This window comes from Rissa tridactyla, chromosome 10, assembly GCF_028500815.1.
Source record: "Rissa tridactyla isolate bRisTri1 chromosome 10, bRisTri1.patW.cur.20221130, whole genome shotgun sequence".
Lineage (NCBI taxonomy): Eukaryota > Metazoa > Chordata > Aves > Charadriiformes > Laridae > Rissa > Rissa tridactyla.
In genome coordinates this window covers 14,542,309-14,561,667 of record NC_071475.1, presented here as the reverse complement: position 1 = coordinate 14,561,667, position 19,359 = coordinate 14,542,309, and the positions used below count along the sequence as shown (strand labels likewise).

Sequence of the window (19,359 nt, the reverse complement as noted above, 5' to 3'; positions counted from 1 at the left end):
GCATTAGTTTCTTATCACTAAGCATAAGTTTCCTGGCAGAATGAAAGTGAAGTCAAACGAATAACATCGAACGAGGTCAAACAATAGTTGTTACAAACATTTGCTCCTTTTCATTTTCCTCCTCTCCGAGACAGGAAGAAATTAAACTTACAGAGACCCTGTCAGTATGAACAGATCTGAAAGCCAACCTCAATTAGCAAGCCCATCTTCACCCCGTCACGAAGCATTCCTTTTAAGTCCCACAACTCACTTCACGCATTCAGACTCATATACTTTTATTTTTCCTCATGAGTTACCCTTCGTGGAAGAAGATAACACTAAAATACTCTACAGAAAGCATGGAGGTCAAAAATAGTTACACATGATTGCACAGAATGAAGCACTTCTTCCAACCGGCAGGGTAATAAGCTGTCAAATAAACTTACCTCTGAATTTTTTGGGTGGGTTGTTAAGATCACCTGCTTCTGGCTGAACAACACACCGATCATCCACAAGGCTGCAAAAAAATGAGAAGTAAAGTGAGATTCCATTCCCTTGCAATTGCTCACTTCCTTGTCAGCAAAACCAAAGTCGTTTATTTGCAATATTTCATCCGAGTGGCCACTTCAGCAGAAGACATTCCCCAAATGCCAAATCTTTCTAAGAAGCATGCAGCTAATTTGTACTGTTGCCCAGAGCTATGCTCCTGGATAGGCGGGACAATAAATAAGTCATTGCTCCTGTACACCGCATCATCTTTATGTCCCCTCCTTGAGGTGCAGACAGAACAGCCCATATTCTAGTTAGGTGAGAGACAGCCTTAGAACAATTATTGCCTCTTGGACAGATCTGAGTAACATTGCAATGTGTTTATATGAAGGATAGAGAACAGGAAAATATGACAATTATGCAAACTGGACACTGCCCCTATGACCCCTCAAGCATTAAGAAAAGGCAGAAACAGTAACTGCCACAATAAAAATTGAGTCCCAAGAGAAAGGAAGGCATAAGTACACCCTCCTGCTCAGCGGTCATAAACACAAGATAAGTCGAGGGATTGAACTAACCTCCTCCTGCTCTACCAGGAAGGAGGTGAATTGGACAAGTGAACCCAAGAGATTCCAATAGGGATTGCCAGGACAGACCTTCTCCTGTGAATACACATCAGCAAAAAACCCACAGGATCAATTCAAAACCCGAAGAATTAAAGAAAATAGTTAAAATGTACCCATCACCACTGTTCCGCCTTTAGCGTGCTTTGGATCGACATGGAATTGCACTTTTACCAAACATGATTTCCAAATTGTGAAAATGCAACTGTAACCAAATGCTTTACAGTTTCTGATTTGATCCTAAATGACTCAATTTGGCCGCTAAGAACCAATCTGTCAAAGAGGCTTTCTACGCAAAAGTAGAAAGAAAAACTCCAAGGTCTTAAAGGTTTGAGAGGTCCATTCTCATGCAGAGTAACTTGAGAAAGACTGAGACCTAGAATATGAGAGTTGTTCCTTGCAGAGGCTGGTTACATGCAGGGAGCATCTTGAGACAACAATTATGGAAAATAATGAAGTGCATAAAAATTAAGAGATCAGAGAGATTAAGTGGACTCAACAGTTCTATGCATCTAGAATTTGCATATGCAAACATTCAGAGTAAATTGCTTTTTCCCCATGGATTTTCTCCCTATTCAGTATTATATATACATATATGTGCTCCAACAAGAATGGTAGTATTAATATTTGAGCTGATTGAGAAACACCTGCTTCTAGTGAACAAAGGGCCAAAAAAATATCGAAAGTCAAATGGGTTACTCTCATCATCCCACACAGAGATAATCTCAGTGCAATATATCCCTCTCGTCCTGAGATTAAATTGAAAGTAAAGAGGAACTTCCCAAACTATTCACAAAATAATTTTACAGGGCGCAAAACACAAAAGAGGATATATTGTACACCAGTAATCATAATGATGACAGCACTGAGTTTGGGAAACAGCAAGAGTAAAGTCCCGATTAAGCAACAGTCATGTCATAGGAATATTAAGTAGGAACACTCTTCAAAGATTTAGAACGACATTAGAATGTATAGTGGTATCTGTTTCTCAACCTTCATTAACCACATGAACAAGTCATTACACATTGTTATGACATAAGACTGTCAAAACTCCACATGGTATAGAGTACAATTACACTGAATCTTTCCTTTGCTTCTTTAATTTTCTCCAGGACAAAGACTAAATTAAATATGGGACAAAACTAATTTGATTATGAAGGCTTATTAAGATGGTAATGCATTTCACATTTCACATAGCAATTGGGAATTCTGGCTTAAATTAGGCTCAGAAGATGTGTGGCCATTATATAATGCAGTTACCTTAAAACAGTACTAATCAAATCAAAGAGGATGCTTGTAACACAAGGGATCTTTAGACCTGCCATGAGAACATCTCATCAAGCCTAAAAAAATACACGTGCTTAGGGCCTGAATGTTGAAAAGGACTACCCATGGTGAAAAATATCTGCTCAGCAATGCCATCAAAAGCCACAGCCACTGCATAATGTTCATCATGCACCGTATGGGATTAAACATAACATAACAACTTTCTACTTGTTCTGGAATTATTTACTGCCAAACTTGCTTCAATACTAGGAAGAAAAAAAAAATAGCCAAATGTATAGTATCGCTCAATTCGTTTTGCCAGTTTTCAGCAGATAGTATTTGGCCAGTTACACAGCTGATCGAATACTGCAGAGTGTACATGTCATATTTGACGAGTACCTGGGAAATTTGTCAAATACATTCGCCAAATACTATTCGACCAACCCTACTTACTACATCCCTTGCTTTTATCATACCTTCTTTCCTTTCTGGCAGCATCCCATATTTTCTTCTCTTTCCTATAATAGATCATGGTGCATCTTCAGTGTCTGCTTCCTTCTCTGCCCCCTTATTTTCCAGAATCCTAATAGCTAGAGGACTAAACCTACAAGTTAGTTTGGAGTCACTCAGATGAGATTCCAGCCCATCGTTTCCTGCCGAGAGACTTACCAGGATGCTGTCTTTGTACCCTGCTTGGGAGCTCCATTTATCAGATGCATCTGGACAGTAGGCATCAAAAAATTTGCTGTCACTGTACCCACCCTGAGGCCCTTACGGCTACTGGAAATGAGAAAGAGCATGTTGTGTGCGTGCCCACTCACCACATCATCAAGCTTCCTGGTTGCTTCTTTGCTACTCGTTCCGTATCGAAGTACCAAGCAATGTGTCATGCATGCTACTTCCCTCCCTCTAATTTCTCACTGCTTTGAGACAAGGTGGCAGATGTGCTCTTTGAGCTTCTCATCCAGCCCCCTGCAAGGGCTTCCGAATCAGTACACAACTCCACTGCCAGCTTCTGATGTTGGGAGAGGCTTCTCAGCAGCGGCTGAGCAGAATAAAACATACCCTGTCACTCGTCAGAGCTCTGCTTGAATTCCACAGCTTTTCTCTGCAAACTCTTCCTTTTCCTGCATAAATGGCTACTTTTTGTTTAATGAAGTGGCATATAATTCTTACTGCTTAAGAGGCACTCTCCTACAGAGCACCCACTCTGATGTCTTTGCAGCAGGAAGCGTAGAGGAGCTCTGTGGGGAAGCACGGCGGGGGCAGGAGCCGGCAAGGCACAGATCCCACCGCAGCTCCATGAGCAAAGCTGGAGATTCAAAACACATTCTCCTTGGAGTGGAGAACAACAATTTTGTTTGTATGAGAAACCTCAAATACTGTAAGAAAGGACAAAACTAGTCATAGTGGTTAAGTTAGTGGTATATAAATGGTTTGGCTCAGGGCTTCTTGTGTTCTGTTTTGTTTTTTAATTATTTTTTAAAAAACTACTTGCATTGCCTATGCTACGCTGTTTTTTCCAGTCAGCAGATTGCACTGGGGCCTATTCATTCCTGACTGGGAGGGGCAGGGAGGGACAGGACGGGACACACGGATGGACACGGGACAGACAACAACATGAAAATCATTTGCTTGCATTCATTCCCTCTCCCCACACCTAAACTTGACAAGCTTCCTCCTCCCCACCAAGTATATCAAAACCACACCATCACCATCAATACACTCTCCATCCTCCTGACATCTAACTTGCCAGATTAGCTTCAGGTCATTTTTAAATTTAGGGTCAAGTATGTACATAAAGCTACCTTGCTTTACCCTGTATCTCCTGGGAGTCAGGCTCAGGGGAGGTAGCTGAGCTCTGCTAGTCCTTCTTACGGATGTTTTTAGTATAAGGGAACAGCTGTTCTTACCCCAAAGTGCTAATAAATCCATTTGTTGAGCCCTCTGCGTAGAGAGAACAAATATCTCCAATATGAAGGAAGCTCGACATCTTGTCAGTCATCTCCGGCTTACTGCCCCTAGAAGAATAAAGCAATAAAGCACAACGTTACTGTTTATCAGGCAGAATTTCTCAGTTTAAGCTACTGGAGGTCACAACAACAGAACCCTTTTGCTTTTCTTTGCTCATTTGTTTTAAAAACGGAACACGTTCTTGCACTGGAATTTCAGGTATCAAAGAAAACACAGCATGTCAAAATGCTTGCCTAGGAAAATAAGCTAGGGAAAAGCAAGCAGCTACAGGCATCCCATTTGGTGTGGGACTGTTTTACAGGTAGCCGTATTCATCCCAACAGATGCTGACAGCCCAGGCGTCCTGACCTGTTTCATCCCGCCTGCGAGAGGGACAGGGAGCAGAGGAGTGGGCTGCCTCCGTTTCAGATCTATTATTTGCACCATCTAAATCACAGCGCATTTCTTTGCCAGATTCTTTGTCAGAATCAAAGGTAGGTTTGAGCATATTTTGCAGGTTCTCTGGTGTGCTGGAGTGGCACTCATGGGAATTGTAACGTAAAATATTGACATGACTCATGTCAACATGTTTTGGTCACATCAAAATATTGACGTGACCAAGACTGAGGTAGCCACCCGCTTACAGCTGCAGGCCCAAAGACAGCAGTAGGTGAAGACCCACCGAATATGCCTCACAACAGATTTCTGCATGTAAAAGCATAAAGATTAAGGTTTTTGAGAGTCAAATACTTTAAACTATGTACACATCAGGAAGCCAAATCCCTGTGAAATCAGGAATACTTCAATCCTGGTTTTAAAATAGATGGCCTAAATGTAACACTGAGGAGACAGCCACTTAGTGTTGTCAGCCTTCATAGTATTAAGAACTATTCTTATTTTCTTTAAAGCCCCAAATCCTGGACCGAATGATTCAGGACCTACCTGTCATTTCAATAAATATAGAAAAGCAAGTTTCTATCTGTCACAGCAACAAAGAGACAAACAACATGAGCCCAGATAAAAAGAAGCCTAACTGAATAGATTTTCAAAGGTGTCTTTTCCAAGACCATTTACTGCTTTCTTGGAGATCCTCCTAAGCCGTGCTTTTTGATCACTGAGTTCAAAACACCGAAATAGCTTTCTACGCTGGAGGTTTCAAACAGCAGGCAGCAATGCAGCTCTTCCAAGCTGCTCCTTCTCGCAGGCTGGTGACTTGCTCTGCAGGGAACACTGCCCGGGACCAGGCTCCCAGATTTAAGGGGAAGAAAAAAAAAAAAAAAAAGAAAACACTTTCACCCTCTCCAACATCACACCTAAATCAGTTTTAAACGGTCTATCACCAGGAGAACTAAGCAGCAGGATATTATGCTTATTATAGAGCACAACCCTGACATTGTACAGGGGATAAATATTCCCTTTCACTGAACATTATCTTGTTTACCAAAAGTATAAGGATCAAGTTTATTAAGCAAGGCTGGAGCTCAACAAGGACAGATTCATGGAGATTTAAAAGTTGATGTTGATAATGCACTGCAGCTATGAAAGTGTGAGCAAAAACCTGAAGGTGCACTTTTCCCCTGAAAAGCTGCAAACAGCAAAAGCTGCTATCCCTCCTCACTGCCTCACCCCAAGGTATTGGTGCTGCTAATAACAACAACTACTTTCATTATTATTAAGTCAAAGCACATTATAGACATTATGATGCCTGTAAATCCCTGTGTCATCTGTACAATTAAAAAAAAATTAAGGAAAAACAAAAGATAACAGGCCAAGCTCATATGCAGGGCAAAGAGGTCTCAGCTCCTCGGAAAGCAAATCTGTGCACACACAGAAGCAAACCTTTTGGCTTCACGTTGCTTGTTTAATGCCAAGTCCTTCAGCCCCTGCGTATGTTATACAGTCCGTTCCCATTCTCTCTTGATAAGTGGATGGAAAAACATCACTACCTATTTTAAGATATATGCCACAAAACATACAGAAATATGCTGAGTGACTGAATTAGCATCACTAGAAATACAGCTCTCCTCATTTCCTGACTTGGATGTTAACTCCAAACATCATACTAAAAACTTTTAAGCTCTCAAAATTAAGCTCAGCCCTAAATTAATACAGTCCAAAGCAAAAGGTATCTAAGAACAAGAAGTGTAGATACTTCCAAACTATGCCTTTTTACAATGGCATTTAAGGTGTCCCATTCGGGGTGTGAGGGGGATTATTTTACTGAACAACATCATTTTTCCTTTAGAAGAGGCAGATGTTCACCACAGCTGTTCCCAAGAGAACGTGAAGGTCAAAATTATTGACTTCCATTAGAGAAGAGAAGAATTTATTCTTGGCAAAAAAAAGATATATTATCTCAGACCATTGACCAAAACCAGGCCCAAGGATGGACAATCAAATTCCTGCGTTACTTTCCAGAATATAGCCTCGATTTTCTTGTATTTTCTTTACCCGAGGAAGATCTCAACATACTATGTTGTATACCAAGATACTGTAACAATGACATACTATATTGTATACTGTGACAGTGTAACCCCTACAATAAGCCCTTTCTGCAATTTATTGACATTTCCATTAATAAAACATTTAGCAACTTTATCTATAACCATTATATGGTTATGGATAACAAAAAGGTAGTTTTAAATCTGGAAGCAGTTCAGCTACATGGTATGATTGAATTTCATTGCCAGTTCTGTTCACCAGATCCTTTTTAAATCTTTTGGGCAAGCTTGCAAAGCCATCACTGCAGAGTCAGGTCCTGCTTGGGTGGACCTCAGGATGCAGGACGTCCACAGCACTGCTGAACCCCAGCCTCCCCTGTTCCCACCCAGGAGAGCCGTGCTCCTCACGCTTCCTGCTGCTCATCCGCTTTGCTGCAGTTAAGGCTTACAAAGGGTTGATCTGGCCACAATAACCAGATTTTTTAAGGCTTTTCTCAGGCAGGCAGTATTTAGCACTTAAGTCCTCACTCATCCCTTCTCTTGCGTTCTTTTTGAATACTGTTTTAACGCCCATCAGCGTGATGTTATCTCCAGCACAGCAGGGGATACTCGGATGCTCTCATGAAGCACGCTGCTGATTCCAAGTAGGGTGAGCCTCTCTAAAATACCTATTTGTCCTAAGGCTTACCCACAGTCAAAGCTGGCATGATGAACACTGTCTATATCTATTACAGTCTTCAATAACTGAATATCAAAATTCAGTCCACTTGACATTTATCTTTAAACACGCTGTTTCTGAGGTTGGCCGGTGCTCAGGAACATGCTGAACTGGCAGATGGAATGAGAGACTAAATGACCCAACAGTCCTCCTTACATACAAGATTTACAAGTAAAGAGAATAATTTCTAAACTGATTTAGCTTACTTCAAAGCTGCTTTCATAGTCTCCTCACAAGACACTTGTGACACCTAACAAAATTACTCTACTAATTGATCAATTATTTGCATTAAACACTGAATGATCAGCTACCACAAATGGCATATTTTCCAACTCTGATGAGGACAACTGGGATAGATGAGACAAAGTAAAACTGGAAGGTTTTCAAGAGCAAAGTTTCCAGGTACTCAGTTTGAAAACCTTTTATAAACAGCTCTGAATGTCAACATCAGCTCACCATGCTAATCCTCTCAAAATCAGACCCCTATGGGAATCTTCAGCTGGAGAACCCAGAAGTCGAGGTCCTAAAAATCTGCCAACCTTGGCACATTTATCCCAAGTTCACAGCACAGGCGGACCACAGGGACTGAAGAACACAGGTTCCCTCCTGGACGTGTCAGCCAAAGCATCCGTGTGTGTCCCCTTGGCCAGGAGGGGATGCTTCCCTCCCACGTCGCATTGGCTAAAGCCATGAGGTGACCACCAGAAGCCCCCTGGAAGTGCAGGGCAGGAGGGTTCTCCCCCACACTCTCGGAACCCAGCTCTTATGGCTAAAAGCACAATCGCACTGCTCCAAAAGCAATTGTGCTCGGTAGACAAACACAACCATCACTCTGCAATTTATTTATTTTAGATAGGCCAGTGCCAAGAGCAATTGATGAATACTAGAGGAGGGACAGCCCAAAGAGAATGTTTGCAGTTATTGCTACACACAATCCCAGTTTTAATGGCACTGTCGCAGCCTCCCAAGAGACAAGTCCTGCAAGAAACCCATCACGTTCCAGCCCTAACACAGCAGTGTCCCAGCCAGGGAGCACTGTCATCCTCTTCACCTTAAATGCTGGGGGGAAAACAAGCAGGAAAACCTTCCTTTTGGGTAAACTTGCTTGAAAAACTGAAGATAAAATACTCTGATAAGGAAACGATAGCAGTGTGGCAATACTAGCGTACAAATCTAGCAAAAGCGAGTCAGGTTTCTTCAAATAAATATGAGGCTTGACTCAGGTGGCAGCAATGCTGACAGCAGCAACACAAGTTATTAGAACAACGTTCTTTTCCCACTAAACTGAAGACTCTAATTTTGACAGACAGAAAGACAGGCTTAATTTTTAAGATGCGAAATGAAACGTGAACTAAACATGGACTGTACATTGAGAAACAGACTATATGTCCCCACAGACATCAAAAAATACCTGAAAGACTAACACATTCTACAGTATCTTCTAAGCCTTCACAGCTTGAATTTTTTTTTAATTATGTTGGTGATGGCCTCCTCATGTATATTATCTATATACAAGTTAGTGTGTCTTTTAAGTATGTTTTATATACAGTTTATCTGCACAGGAAAACAAAATTAAGTATCTGTTTAAGAAGCTACCCCAAAAAAAACCAAATTAGAAACCCAATGAATTTCATGTGAATTGCAAGGTACTGCTTTACAAGTCATTTTGCCACTCTGTAACTTTGCTCTATGGGACTGGATCTGAAAACGCATTAGCTAAATCCAAGCAGCGAATTAAACCCAGGCAAACTTTCTATTCACCTCAAGAGTTTTAGGACTTGCCTTTCCCCTACTGCTCTGTACTGCTTTGGTGAACACAAATCTCTCTCACAAGACCATGAGTTTGGTCGTCTGACTGAACAGAAAGTGTCATAATTATGGGGTTCATTTTTTATTATTTTCTTACTTATAGATTATCTTGTGCATATCCTCAAAACAAGCTGCATTTCATAGAGCAAAAGCCAACGAAAAGAACCAATCTTGAAATGCAAGCTAAGCACTTTGACAGGGTTTGTCCAAGCCCTTTACCACCACAGACCCTCCCTTACAACAGTTCCCACTGGCTTCCAGGAAGATTGAAAGGACTTTCTCATATTTTAGGCCACAAGCAGATCATATCCTTAGCCTGACGGCCTTGAATAAGCCAGTATAAGTTTGATATAGTCACTGAAATTCAACTCTGAGACACTTCAATCCATTTTCTCATGAAAACACATTTCATAATGGTAGTTAAAGCAGAATTAACAGCGCAAACACTTAGAAATCAAACTGACTGTTAAATATCAAATACCTTAATGAGACAGCTGCTTTTTGAAGATCTCAGAATACGAAATGCAACTGCTTTGTAAACATTTCACTCTAATTTCTCCCATCACTCATCTAGATCTTGATGCTAAGTTAGAAAAAACAGGCTACAGAGCAATGCTGAAAGTTGAATAGCTTTCCTTGAATAGCGGAGTCAAGGCCCCCTTTTGAAGTCCCTCCTTACGGGGACTGTTTGTTACAAGATTTCGGCAGTAGGCTATTCCTCATCTCCAGCAATTTAATGCTGAAAGGCTTTTCAAAGAATCTGAAGCTATTTTGCCGACTCCATGTTCCACATGTCTGCTTTGTGTGGGATTTTAATACTTTAACCTATGACTGCAAATCCTATTTGTAAAATAAACGAGACCAAATATGTCTTATTGCTGACGGTTTGATTTCCAGCAACTGGGACACAAATGACTTAATCTTTTTAAGATGGTTCTAATGATGTTTGTTTTGAGCAAAAAAGCTCCTTGCTGTGCCTTGCAGTCCCATGATGTACTCCGTTCTCTATTATCATATTTTCACTGTGGTTTAGTGCTCAATTAAATGGAGCCTGGCGATTTATGTGTACCGTTACAGAAATTGGGGCAGCACTTTATCAAAGTCTTTTTCACTATTTATGTTGTTTAGGTAAGAACAGAATCTCAAATCATACTTAACTGCTTCGACTTCATTCCTGCAGACAGGAAACTCCACAGTGAAAGTCTAATTTTGGTTCCATTTTTAACAGGAAAAAAAACATCAGAGTTTAAGAGTAGAGAGACAACAAAGCAGCAAAGGGCTGCTTAATGGCATAAGCTATTGCCATGCATTTGAAGAAGCATCCCTAAGTCAACAGATACTGTTAACATGGCTGCAAGACTTGATCAACTGAGAACCCACAAGACCAGGTTTGTGCGTTTGAATCCAATGGAATTGGGTACTTGATATTTCTAAATCAGGCCAAGCAAGCTAACGTTTTTTTAAATGCACCCAAACCGTAACCCCCTAGATTTAAGTGAAAGTCCAGTGCTTAAACAATTTGGTAAAGCCAAACTTCAGAACATGATTACTCGGCCAAAAATTTGGCCTTGTAGGCTTTACTCAATGACTCTCCTAATGCATCTTTCTCTAATGATTTCCATGTTTTTGAATAACACCCACCCAGCATTCTATATCTACTTTTAAGGTGCAGCTACCTTTTTAAAAACTGAAATCAAAACCTGATGTTTCCCATTCTTCTTTCAATAAAAAAAAAGGAAGGTTTCCTCCAAGAGTGCTGTGAGAAAGATTCATAAGAATCCCATTAAAACAGCCAAAGCAAGGAGGAAGTGGCCTATTTAAAAGATCATCTAGTGAATAATCACTCTTCTGGGGCCGCAGGATGAAGCACTGTCATTTGCAAAGCTTCTGACTTAGCAAATGGAAAAGGAGCTCTTTGCACACATGGGGGAAAGACAAATACATTGGATTTTGGGTGGCAGAGCACACAAAGGGATACATGCCGTGCACCCAGCGGCCCATCTCAGGGAAGTTCGTTCACTCCCCATCTGAGCACCAAGTCACCAGCAGAATGAAATCCTGCCCTTTCTCAGCCACTGACGCCGTTCGTAGCACGCGGATGGGGGACCCACATTGTCTCCAACGCCAGGATCCTCACCCTCGCACGCTGCAGCTCAGGAATGCTCAGGAATCACATTAGGTTTTCAGTGGGTTCAGCACTGCTAAGGTTATGCACATGTAGTTACATTTTAGAGATAACACATTAAAAAAAAAATCAGCATAGTACATTTATCTACCACATGATCTTGTTTTCCACTTAACTGCCACCTTTCATGTCCAGGAGCCCGCTATCTGACGACAAATTGTCATTTGATGAACCGTTAGATTAAAGGAGAGAAATGCACTTTCTCAGAGGAAGTATTTTTCCTCCCAACGCTTACAACGCAGCAGATTTTTTTCTATGGTTTGTGTCTGAACAGGCAAGATGGAGGCTGTGGCCGAGGGGAAGGAGGGAGCAGCACAGTGCTATGACTTTCTCAAGGACATGCAGCGGGTCAGGCTCAGAGCCCAGATCTGAATCCAGGTCTCCTGAATCCCCATCCACTGGTCCACACTGCCCCTCTTCTCCCAGGAGGAAAATCAGCCTCATTGCACATTTAATCAAGCATACATTTCCCCTTTTTCTTGAAGAAGTTGGAAGAGGCATGTAAATTCATACAGCAAGACGATGGCCAAGTTAATTATGTTCTATTCATAGTTTCTGCCACTCCACATATAAATAATTTATTTTTTTACCATATCAATGACAAAGTTATTCAGAAGTTACCATTTCATGGGTGCAACAAAAGTCAGTTTAATAAAAAGGGAGAAAAAGATATAAAGTAACTCATTTTGATAACTTAAACCTCAGTAACTCCTCAATACAGGGAAGCAAACATTCACAACGTCCTTTTCTCCTCAGAAAGAGCACCTGCATATTTTTTTTATTTGCCCAGTGCAACCATACAAGCTAGTTACAGAAAATTCAGGTCAGAAGTAACACAGTCATAACACACTAAGCAGAAGTTACACTTTGACAGCGATATCTTATACAGCAGTCATCAGACTGATGTAAGAAGCGTGACTGACAGACCCTATTGACAGGCATCTGCAGAAAGCTGAAAAAAGAAAATCTATTAGAGATACACTGTCGGGGGGGGGGGGGAAATAATTTTTTTTTGTTTCAAACTGAGTATGACCTGACAGCATCTTTTTAATCCCATTAAAAGTAAGAAGCACTTACTGAAGTTGATACTTACTGAAGTTCGTACTTCCTGGCTCTAACCCTGATGGGAGAAGGCAGCTTAGACGTCAGCCTCTGGATGAGGCCCCTACAAGCACACAATGTTTTCCAGCATATTTCTGTTAGAAGGAGAGAGTTGGAACACGCCAAAAGAACCAGGGCAACCAATGTCATGGGATAAGAGAGTAAGCTTGGTTTATAACACCAACTGGAGTTTGGCCAAGGAAGAAGAAAGTACAGAACAGTCCCAATTTCATTCTGCATGGCCATATATCTACCGAGGCTTCACCACAGAACAGGCTGTCTCCTAAGCCCAGTTCCTCGCATCAAGCCTCCAAGCTTCCTTCCTCACAAGATACACATTCTTTAGCAAATGCAATACTCCCTAAATTTACCAAAATAATTTCCTTCTGCCAGTCCATCTCACTAGCCTTCATCTGCCTCTGACCCTACTTGCCCAACACTTCCACCCTTCCCATGTCCTACACCTGCCATTTCTCCCTTTGCCAATACTGCACCTTGGTGGAGGTTCTCTGGCCTCCATGGTGGCACTGCTGTCGTTTTCCAGGACTGGGCTTTGCTGGATCCCTCCTGGTTGCCTTGGGTCCCCGTTGGCAGTAAAGTCAACGCTTTTCTTCCACTAGCAAGTCTCTTCTATTGAAGGCTTCTAAGTCTTCTCCTGTCTTCCAGCTGCAGCAACTGCTACCAGGCTAAGCTCACTGCTCTTCCCTCCTAGACACCTCAGCAGGCATCCAGGTCTGCAGACTAAAACCTAAGTGCCTGTGACAAGCATCCGAAGAGGAGGAGCCACTACCAGCACATGATTAGCACGTGTGGAGAACCACTGGTGGCCAGGGGACCTACTTTGAGCCCTGCTGATCTAAAAACCCCGCTGGGTTGGGCTCTTTTATAGATGACGGCTCCAGTTCCCAAGTTCCCTTGTACACGTTGGCCCCTCAACAGTAATTTTCTAGAATGCAAGCACAAGTCATTCTTCTGAAGCAAAGGTTCAAAATACTGTACCATCTTATCTCAAAGAGCATTAGCAACCGAATACACTTAACCCTTACAGACAGAGGAGCGTCCAAGGATTGCGGAGTTATTTTAATCATAAGTTTTCAATTAACGCTTTAGATCAAGCATCATCAGCCAACTCAGGTATCTGCATTTGTGTCCATGCATCTCTCCTTGGAGTGAGAAATGGGATGCAGACAGGACATATCTGGACTGCGATCAAAACCTTCTTCTTCAGAACTTCTTGGCAGATTTCTGAATTTCTGAAGAAGTAGATAGGATGGGCCAAGGCACAAAAGAAATGTTTACAAAAGTTTCTCACCAAACTGCTACTAAACAATTCCCAGAAATTTAAAAAAAAGGTACGGCCTTTTGGCAGTGGCTTACTGTGATCAGAAATTTCTTACATGTATACACACAAAGATTACTGTCTTTTGACTGCAGACATCTTGCACATGGCAGGGATGAGGAGAGAAAGAACTGTTTGTTTACATCATTACATCTGGATCCAGCATCCGAGCCTCTTTCCTTATAGCTTAGTATCAGATTACTCCAAAAGCCAAAACATTATCTAACATCCTAACCCAGAAATTTGCTTCATCTGGCACTCAGTTCTCTCAGAGCTATTTACCACCCTTTGACAACCTGTTCAGCCGAACGATCGGGGAGGTATGAACACTCAGCTTTCTGCAACACTCCTCACGCTGGCGTTTTGGCACACGAGGATGCAGTTACATCGTCGCAAGCCGTCAATCAGCAAAGTAACACGCACTTCCATGCACGTGTCTAACGTAGTTTTCTCTCTAGAGGGTTAATTTGCCCAGATCTAAGTGATCATTTTATTCTTAATATAACACTGTTAGGAAGGAAAAATAAGTTCTGATCTAAATTTTGATAGGCTTAACCAAAACCACAACTATGAAAAGGAAACTTTTCTGAGTTCAGAACCCACAGCAACATTTTGCTCGTTTGAATTACAGTTCCTATAGTTTTTATCTTAATTTTTTTTTTTCCCCAAAGGTATTTGGTCCCATAAAACATAACTGATCTGAAGACTTGGAAATTTATTTTCTCAACAGGTACACAACAAGCAAGAATAACCCACGCTTCCTGCGGTTGCCTCTCCCAATCTAATGAGCAGTTGCAGAACCCTGGGAAGAGGGATTTGCCTCCATACCCAGCCACCATTCATCTGTGCCAAGACAGAGAACCAGGGAATAACTGCTGTAGTGTTTTTGTAGCGTCTGTTGGGAACAGAAATCAGAAAGGAATATCGAGCCTGATCAAAGCTCATGCTGCTTGGCATCCTGCCTCCCGCAGCAGCCTCTGGGAGATGCACAGCGGAAGGGCACAGGAATCACTTTGCATAGCTATGGACACGGATAGGATCTGGCTTAGCAGCCCTGAGATACTGTCCAACAGCTTTTCAAGTCTTCTCCGTTACAGCACCCAGTAAAGCAATACCTGCCTGTACCCAGCACAGGCCACTATATGAAATTGCTCAATGGCTTTTACTTCATTTTCTGTACTATCACACAAAAAAAAAAAAGGCAGAAAAAAGGCTCCAGGCTACTGAAGCAACAGAGAGTAGTAAAGGTGCTATCTCAGCAGCAGAAAAAAAATAATTTGGAATGTACTGTTAAGGCAGATTTTTATAAAACCAGATTAATACCACGGTCACATTGTGACAGAAATGCTACATTTACATAACTTTCTAGCAGCACATCATTTTCTACCTCTAAACCCCTCTGGTCTCCATAAGCTGCTTTGGCGAAGCTGCCTTCCCTCACACTCACCCACAGGCAAGCGAGCAACTTGTCTACCAGCTACTACAGAGCCACTACCCTCATCCCACCTCCCACGGGATCCTGAGATTCCTCCCCTCTTTAAGACATAATCCTACAACTATCTTATATTTATGGGGTAATAACGTCTCAAAGACTCCCAGTACACTTTGCAACTTGACACATTGGATACTCCTAAGGAGTACGCTATGCACTGAAGAGTTACCACGCACAGCATCACGGGGGAACAGCACAGTCAACAAAACAACCAGAACAAGCTACACCTGCTCTGCTGACTGCTTCACTGAAGGGCAAGCTCAAGACAAGGGCTCAAGATACCTGGGTCCTGTTTTAAGCCTGCTTTATAGCACCAAAAAAGAAGTTTCACCTCAACACTGTCCATTTTGGCGATTCATCAGGATAGACCAGCTCATCTTACAGGAAGCAGCTGAAAGGACTCCTGCTTCCAGAATGGACTTCTGGATCACACCGGCCCGTATCTGATAAGTCACTGGGACTGTCACCTTTCCCCTGGTGCACACACACAGTCCTGGCGGAGCTGGAGCCTTGCTGGCACACCATCCAAAATCTGCCACTCCTGCAGGTCACCGTCCATCTTCTCACAACTGCCACCTGGCAATGCTCATTCAGCATTCCTCTACAAAAAGAGTTACTATAAAATTAGACCAAAGCCTCACACCCCACAGCAGCGTGGATTCATGGTTTGCAAGGCACACTCTAAATTGCAATAGCACCTGTGACCAGCCAGGACTCCAGATTAATTTCCTTCACCTGAGCTTGATTTTTGCACTTTCTAATCTACCCCACACCACCACAGATGGTGCTGAGGTGATGCAAGGGGATGACAGTACCATGAACAAGATCACATTACACCCTTTGTTTAAAACCAGAGACCATAGCTGTCATTTACACCACCCTGTTTATCAGTCCCAGTATTCCTCCTCCATCCAGTTGTTCTTACCCAGACCTGCAGCTCCAACAAGTCACTGAAGAAACACACGGACCAAGCACTCGCCCATTCGGTGTTCTTCACCAGGTCCTCTTCCACCCTCCAACCATGGCGTTCAGGACTAGCAAATCTTAGAAAAATACACTATTTCCCACAGTTAAGCTCCACCCCACGATTGCAAAGGCAAAGCAAAGTTACACTTGCTGTTTGTTTACTTCCTAATTTATGAACCCCTGTAAGAGGAAACCAGATTGCTCCCTATTTCAAGGCTTAATCAGCGCTGCAAAACAAGCAGATGGGGAAAAAACTCATTGAAGCAAACACTTTAATCTCAGGGTGGAATAAGGTATTTTAAAAAGAAAAAAATTGTTATTGACAAATAAAAGATGGCTTAAAGTACACATTAGAAATAATCAGCTCAGCAAACAGCTTACTTGACAGCCCTCCTATAACAGCTTGGTTTGAAAAACACTGGAACTGTGTTTTTCATTTCCACAACAACTCCTGTTTTGGTTTACACACACTGACCACTACATATTCACACCATTTCAAGTGGTTTCTGTAGCAGTCAGCTTCCACATTTGTTTCGTCAAGTGTCCTGTTACAGCAGAATTTTTGTCCTAATCAATGCCACCAATTTTCTCACTGAACAACCAGTGTTGGACAACCAACGCCTTGTGACAGTCACGACACCATGCAACACTGTCATCCTTTCAGGCACTGACCTTACACCAGTACAACCACTGAGCCTTTAGAACCTGGGATATTTGCTGTACGAGGAAACTGACTTAAAGTAGAGGTTCAGAAAATAAACAAAAAAACCCAGTGCCTGGTAGCCCATTAATTTAGCCACATGGAAACCACCAAGGGAAAGACAGCATTCACATTGCATCCCATGCGCATGCAGCCGAACCCTGCAAGAAAAGCAATTCAGATGTAGGCCTTTAGACCTGGCTCTGAGTCAGGGAGTCTTTTGGCTCAACAGGTTTGGGAGTCCTAGGATACCAGGCAAATTTCCGAGCACAGGAAAAGAAACTCAAAGGCAAATAACAAAATGCACGTTTAAGAAATAAAACACATGCACAGGTACTGGCCCTCATTAAATAAATAAAAGGAACAGCAACCACACGCACACACAACTCCATGCACAACTTCGAGTCACTAAATCTTGGTAAGGCAAGGGTCTGGGTTGTATTAGCCACGTTTTCCCTTCCTGATGTGCGAGTAATGACAACACAGCCCATTCCATCTGCAGCTGGGCAGGCACACACCAACAGCTGCACGGCACATTCGGTGATACGTTTGATGCAGTAATTAAAATCTTTCACCTGTTGGGAGCTTTTTATACAAATTACTGCGAGCCAGACTGAACCCACACAGGGCAGAGAGGTTTTATAGCAGAGTTTGGGAAAGCCTGGCCAGCCCCCAGCCATCACCGCTGTGCTGAGCACCCGGGGTAACACAAGGAGGGTCCATGGAGCAACAGGCGTATGTAGCTGTCAGAAGAACCACAAGGCAGCCTTCAGCCCCAAAACAACCAGCAGTAAGTGAGCTTTTCACATCAGAATTATGGCACATACCACATACACGGGGAACACACAAGTGCCCCCAACCCCCCCGCTGGAGCCCAGTTATCGTAGTCCAGGAAACAGCCAAACATTCAGCCCATCAGACCAGTCACCGAGACCCTCAGAAACACCCACTCCCAGTTGCCCGGCTTGTGACTATCTCGGAAGAAGCTCGCCCGCGGCCAAGTCCCCACCAGCGCTCCCAACTGTTTACATAACGCGGAATGTCCCTTTCCAACGGCGCCCCAAGTACGGCAGGAAAAACAGGGGGAAAGTTGGAACGGACTCGCTGCCCCGCCGCCGAGGGGAGGAACGGTGGCCAGCCCCAGCCGGCGACTCCGGCCCGGGGACGAGCCCCTCCATCCGGCTGCTCGCCAACAGCCGCCGAGGAACCGGGCTCCGCTCCCCACGGGGCCGGGAGGGCGGAGAGATCTCTGCCCCGTCCCGCGGCCGGGCACCGCTCCGCCGGCCTGGCCTCAGCACCGGGCAGCATCCCGCGAGCCGGCCGGGCGGCCGCAGCCCAGCGGCGGCCTGGGGAAGGGGGCTGCCCCGGCGGCCGGAGCGGAGCTGGGCGGGCTCGCCGCCTCTCCCCTCAGCCTGCAGCCCCCGCCCGCTCCCCGGCCCTACCTGGCTCCGGTGGCGGCGGGGCGGGCTAGCGGCGGCTCGGCAGCCCCATGCTGGCGGCGCGGCGCTGCCCGGTCCCGTTAGGATGGAGGCTGCGCCGAGCTCCCCCCACCCGCCGCCGCCTCAGCTGCACATCCACATGGTTACTGCGCTCGGAGCTCACCGCCGCGCCTTATATAGGGCCGCAGGGGGCTCTGGGTAACCGAGTCCTGTCGCAGCCGCGCCGCCGCCGCGCAGCGCCCTGCGGGACTACAAGTCCCGGCGTGCAGTGCGCCGGATAGCGGGCGGGACGGGACGAGCCGAGCCGTCCGCTGTGGTGAGACCCCCCTCCAGCTCTGGGGCCTCAGCATCAGAAGGACACGGAGCTGTTGGAGCGGGGCCAGAGGAGGCCACGGAGATGCTGGGAGGGCTGGAGCCCCTCTGCTGGGAGGACAGGCTGAGAGAGCTGGGGGGGTTCAGCCTGGAGAAGAGAAGGCTCCGGGGAGACCTCGGAGCCCCTTCCAGTCCCTAAAGGGGCTCCAGGAAAGCTGGGGAGGGACTCTGGATCAGGGAGGGGAGCCATGGGATGAGAGGGAATGGTTTTACACTGGAAGAGGGGAGATTTAGATGAGATCTGAGGAAGAAATTCTTTGCTGTGAGGGTGGTGAGCCCCTGGCCCAGGTTGCCCAGAGAAGCTGTGGCTGCCCCATCCCTGGAGGGGCTCAAGGCCAGGTTGGACGGGGCTTGGAGCAGCCTGGTCTGGTGGGAGGTGTCCCTGCCCAGGGCAGGTCGTGGCACTGGGTGGGCTTTAAGGTCCTTTCCAACCCAAACTATTCTGTGATTTTATGACCCTCATAGGAAGGCCGGCACTGCAGGCTCC

The 19,359-nt window shown here is 44.3% G+C and overlaps 1 protein-coding gene across 4 annotated transcripts in view; it reads right to left on the bottom strand.

The window, feature by feature from the left end:
* ITPR1 (inositol 1,4,5-trisphosphate receptor type 1) overlaps positions 1-18,640 on the bottom strand; it is a 182,469-nt gene extending 163,829 nt beyond the window's left edge. For 2 of the 4 annotated variants that reach the window (XM_054216018.1, XM_054216019.1), the window contains exons 1-3: positions 18,504-18,640; positions 4,271-4,378; positions 426-496 (exon numbers count right to left, since the gene is read on the bottom strand). In XM_054216018.1, coding sequence (XP_054071993.1) covers positions 426-496; positions 4,271-4,362 — 163 coding nt within the window. In that variant the 5' untranslated portion in view covers positions 4,363-4,378; positions 18,504-18,640. Of the gene's footprint in view, positions 1-425; positions 497-3,026; positions 3,138-3,178; positions 3,693-4,270; positions 4,379-18,503 lie in introns of those variants that run through there. The other 2 variants (XM_054216021.1, XM_054216020.1) reach the window with 2 other exon arrangements.
* Between the last annotated feature and the right edge of the window lie 719 nt (positions 18,641-19,359).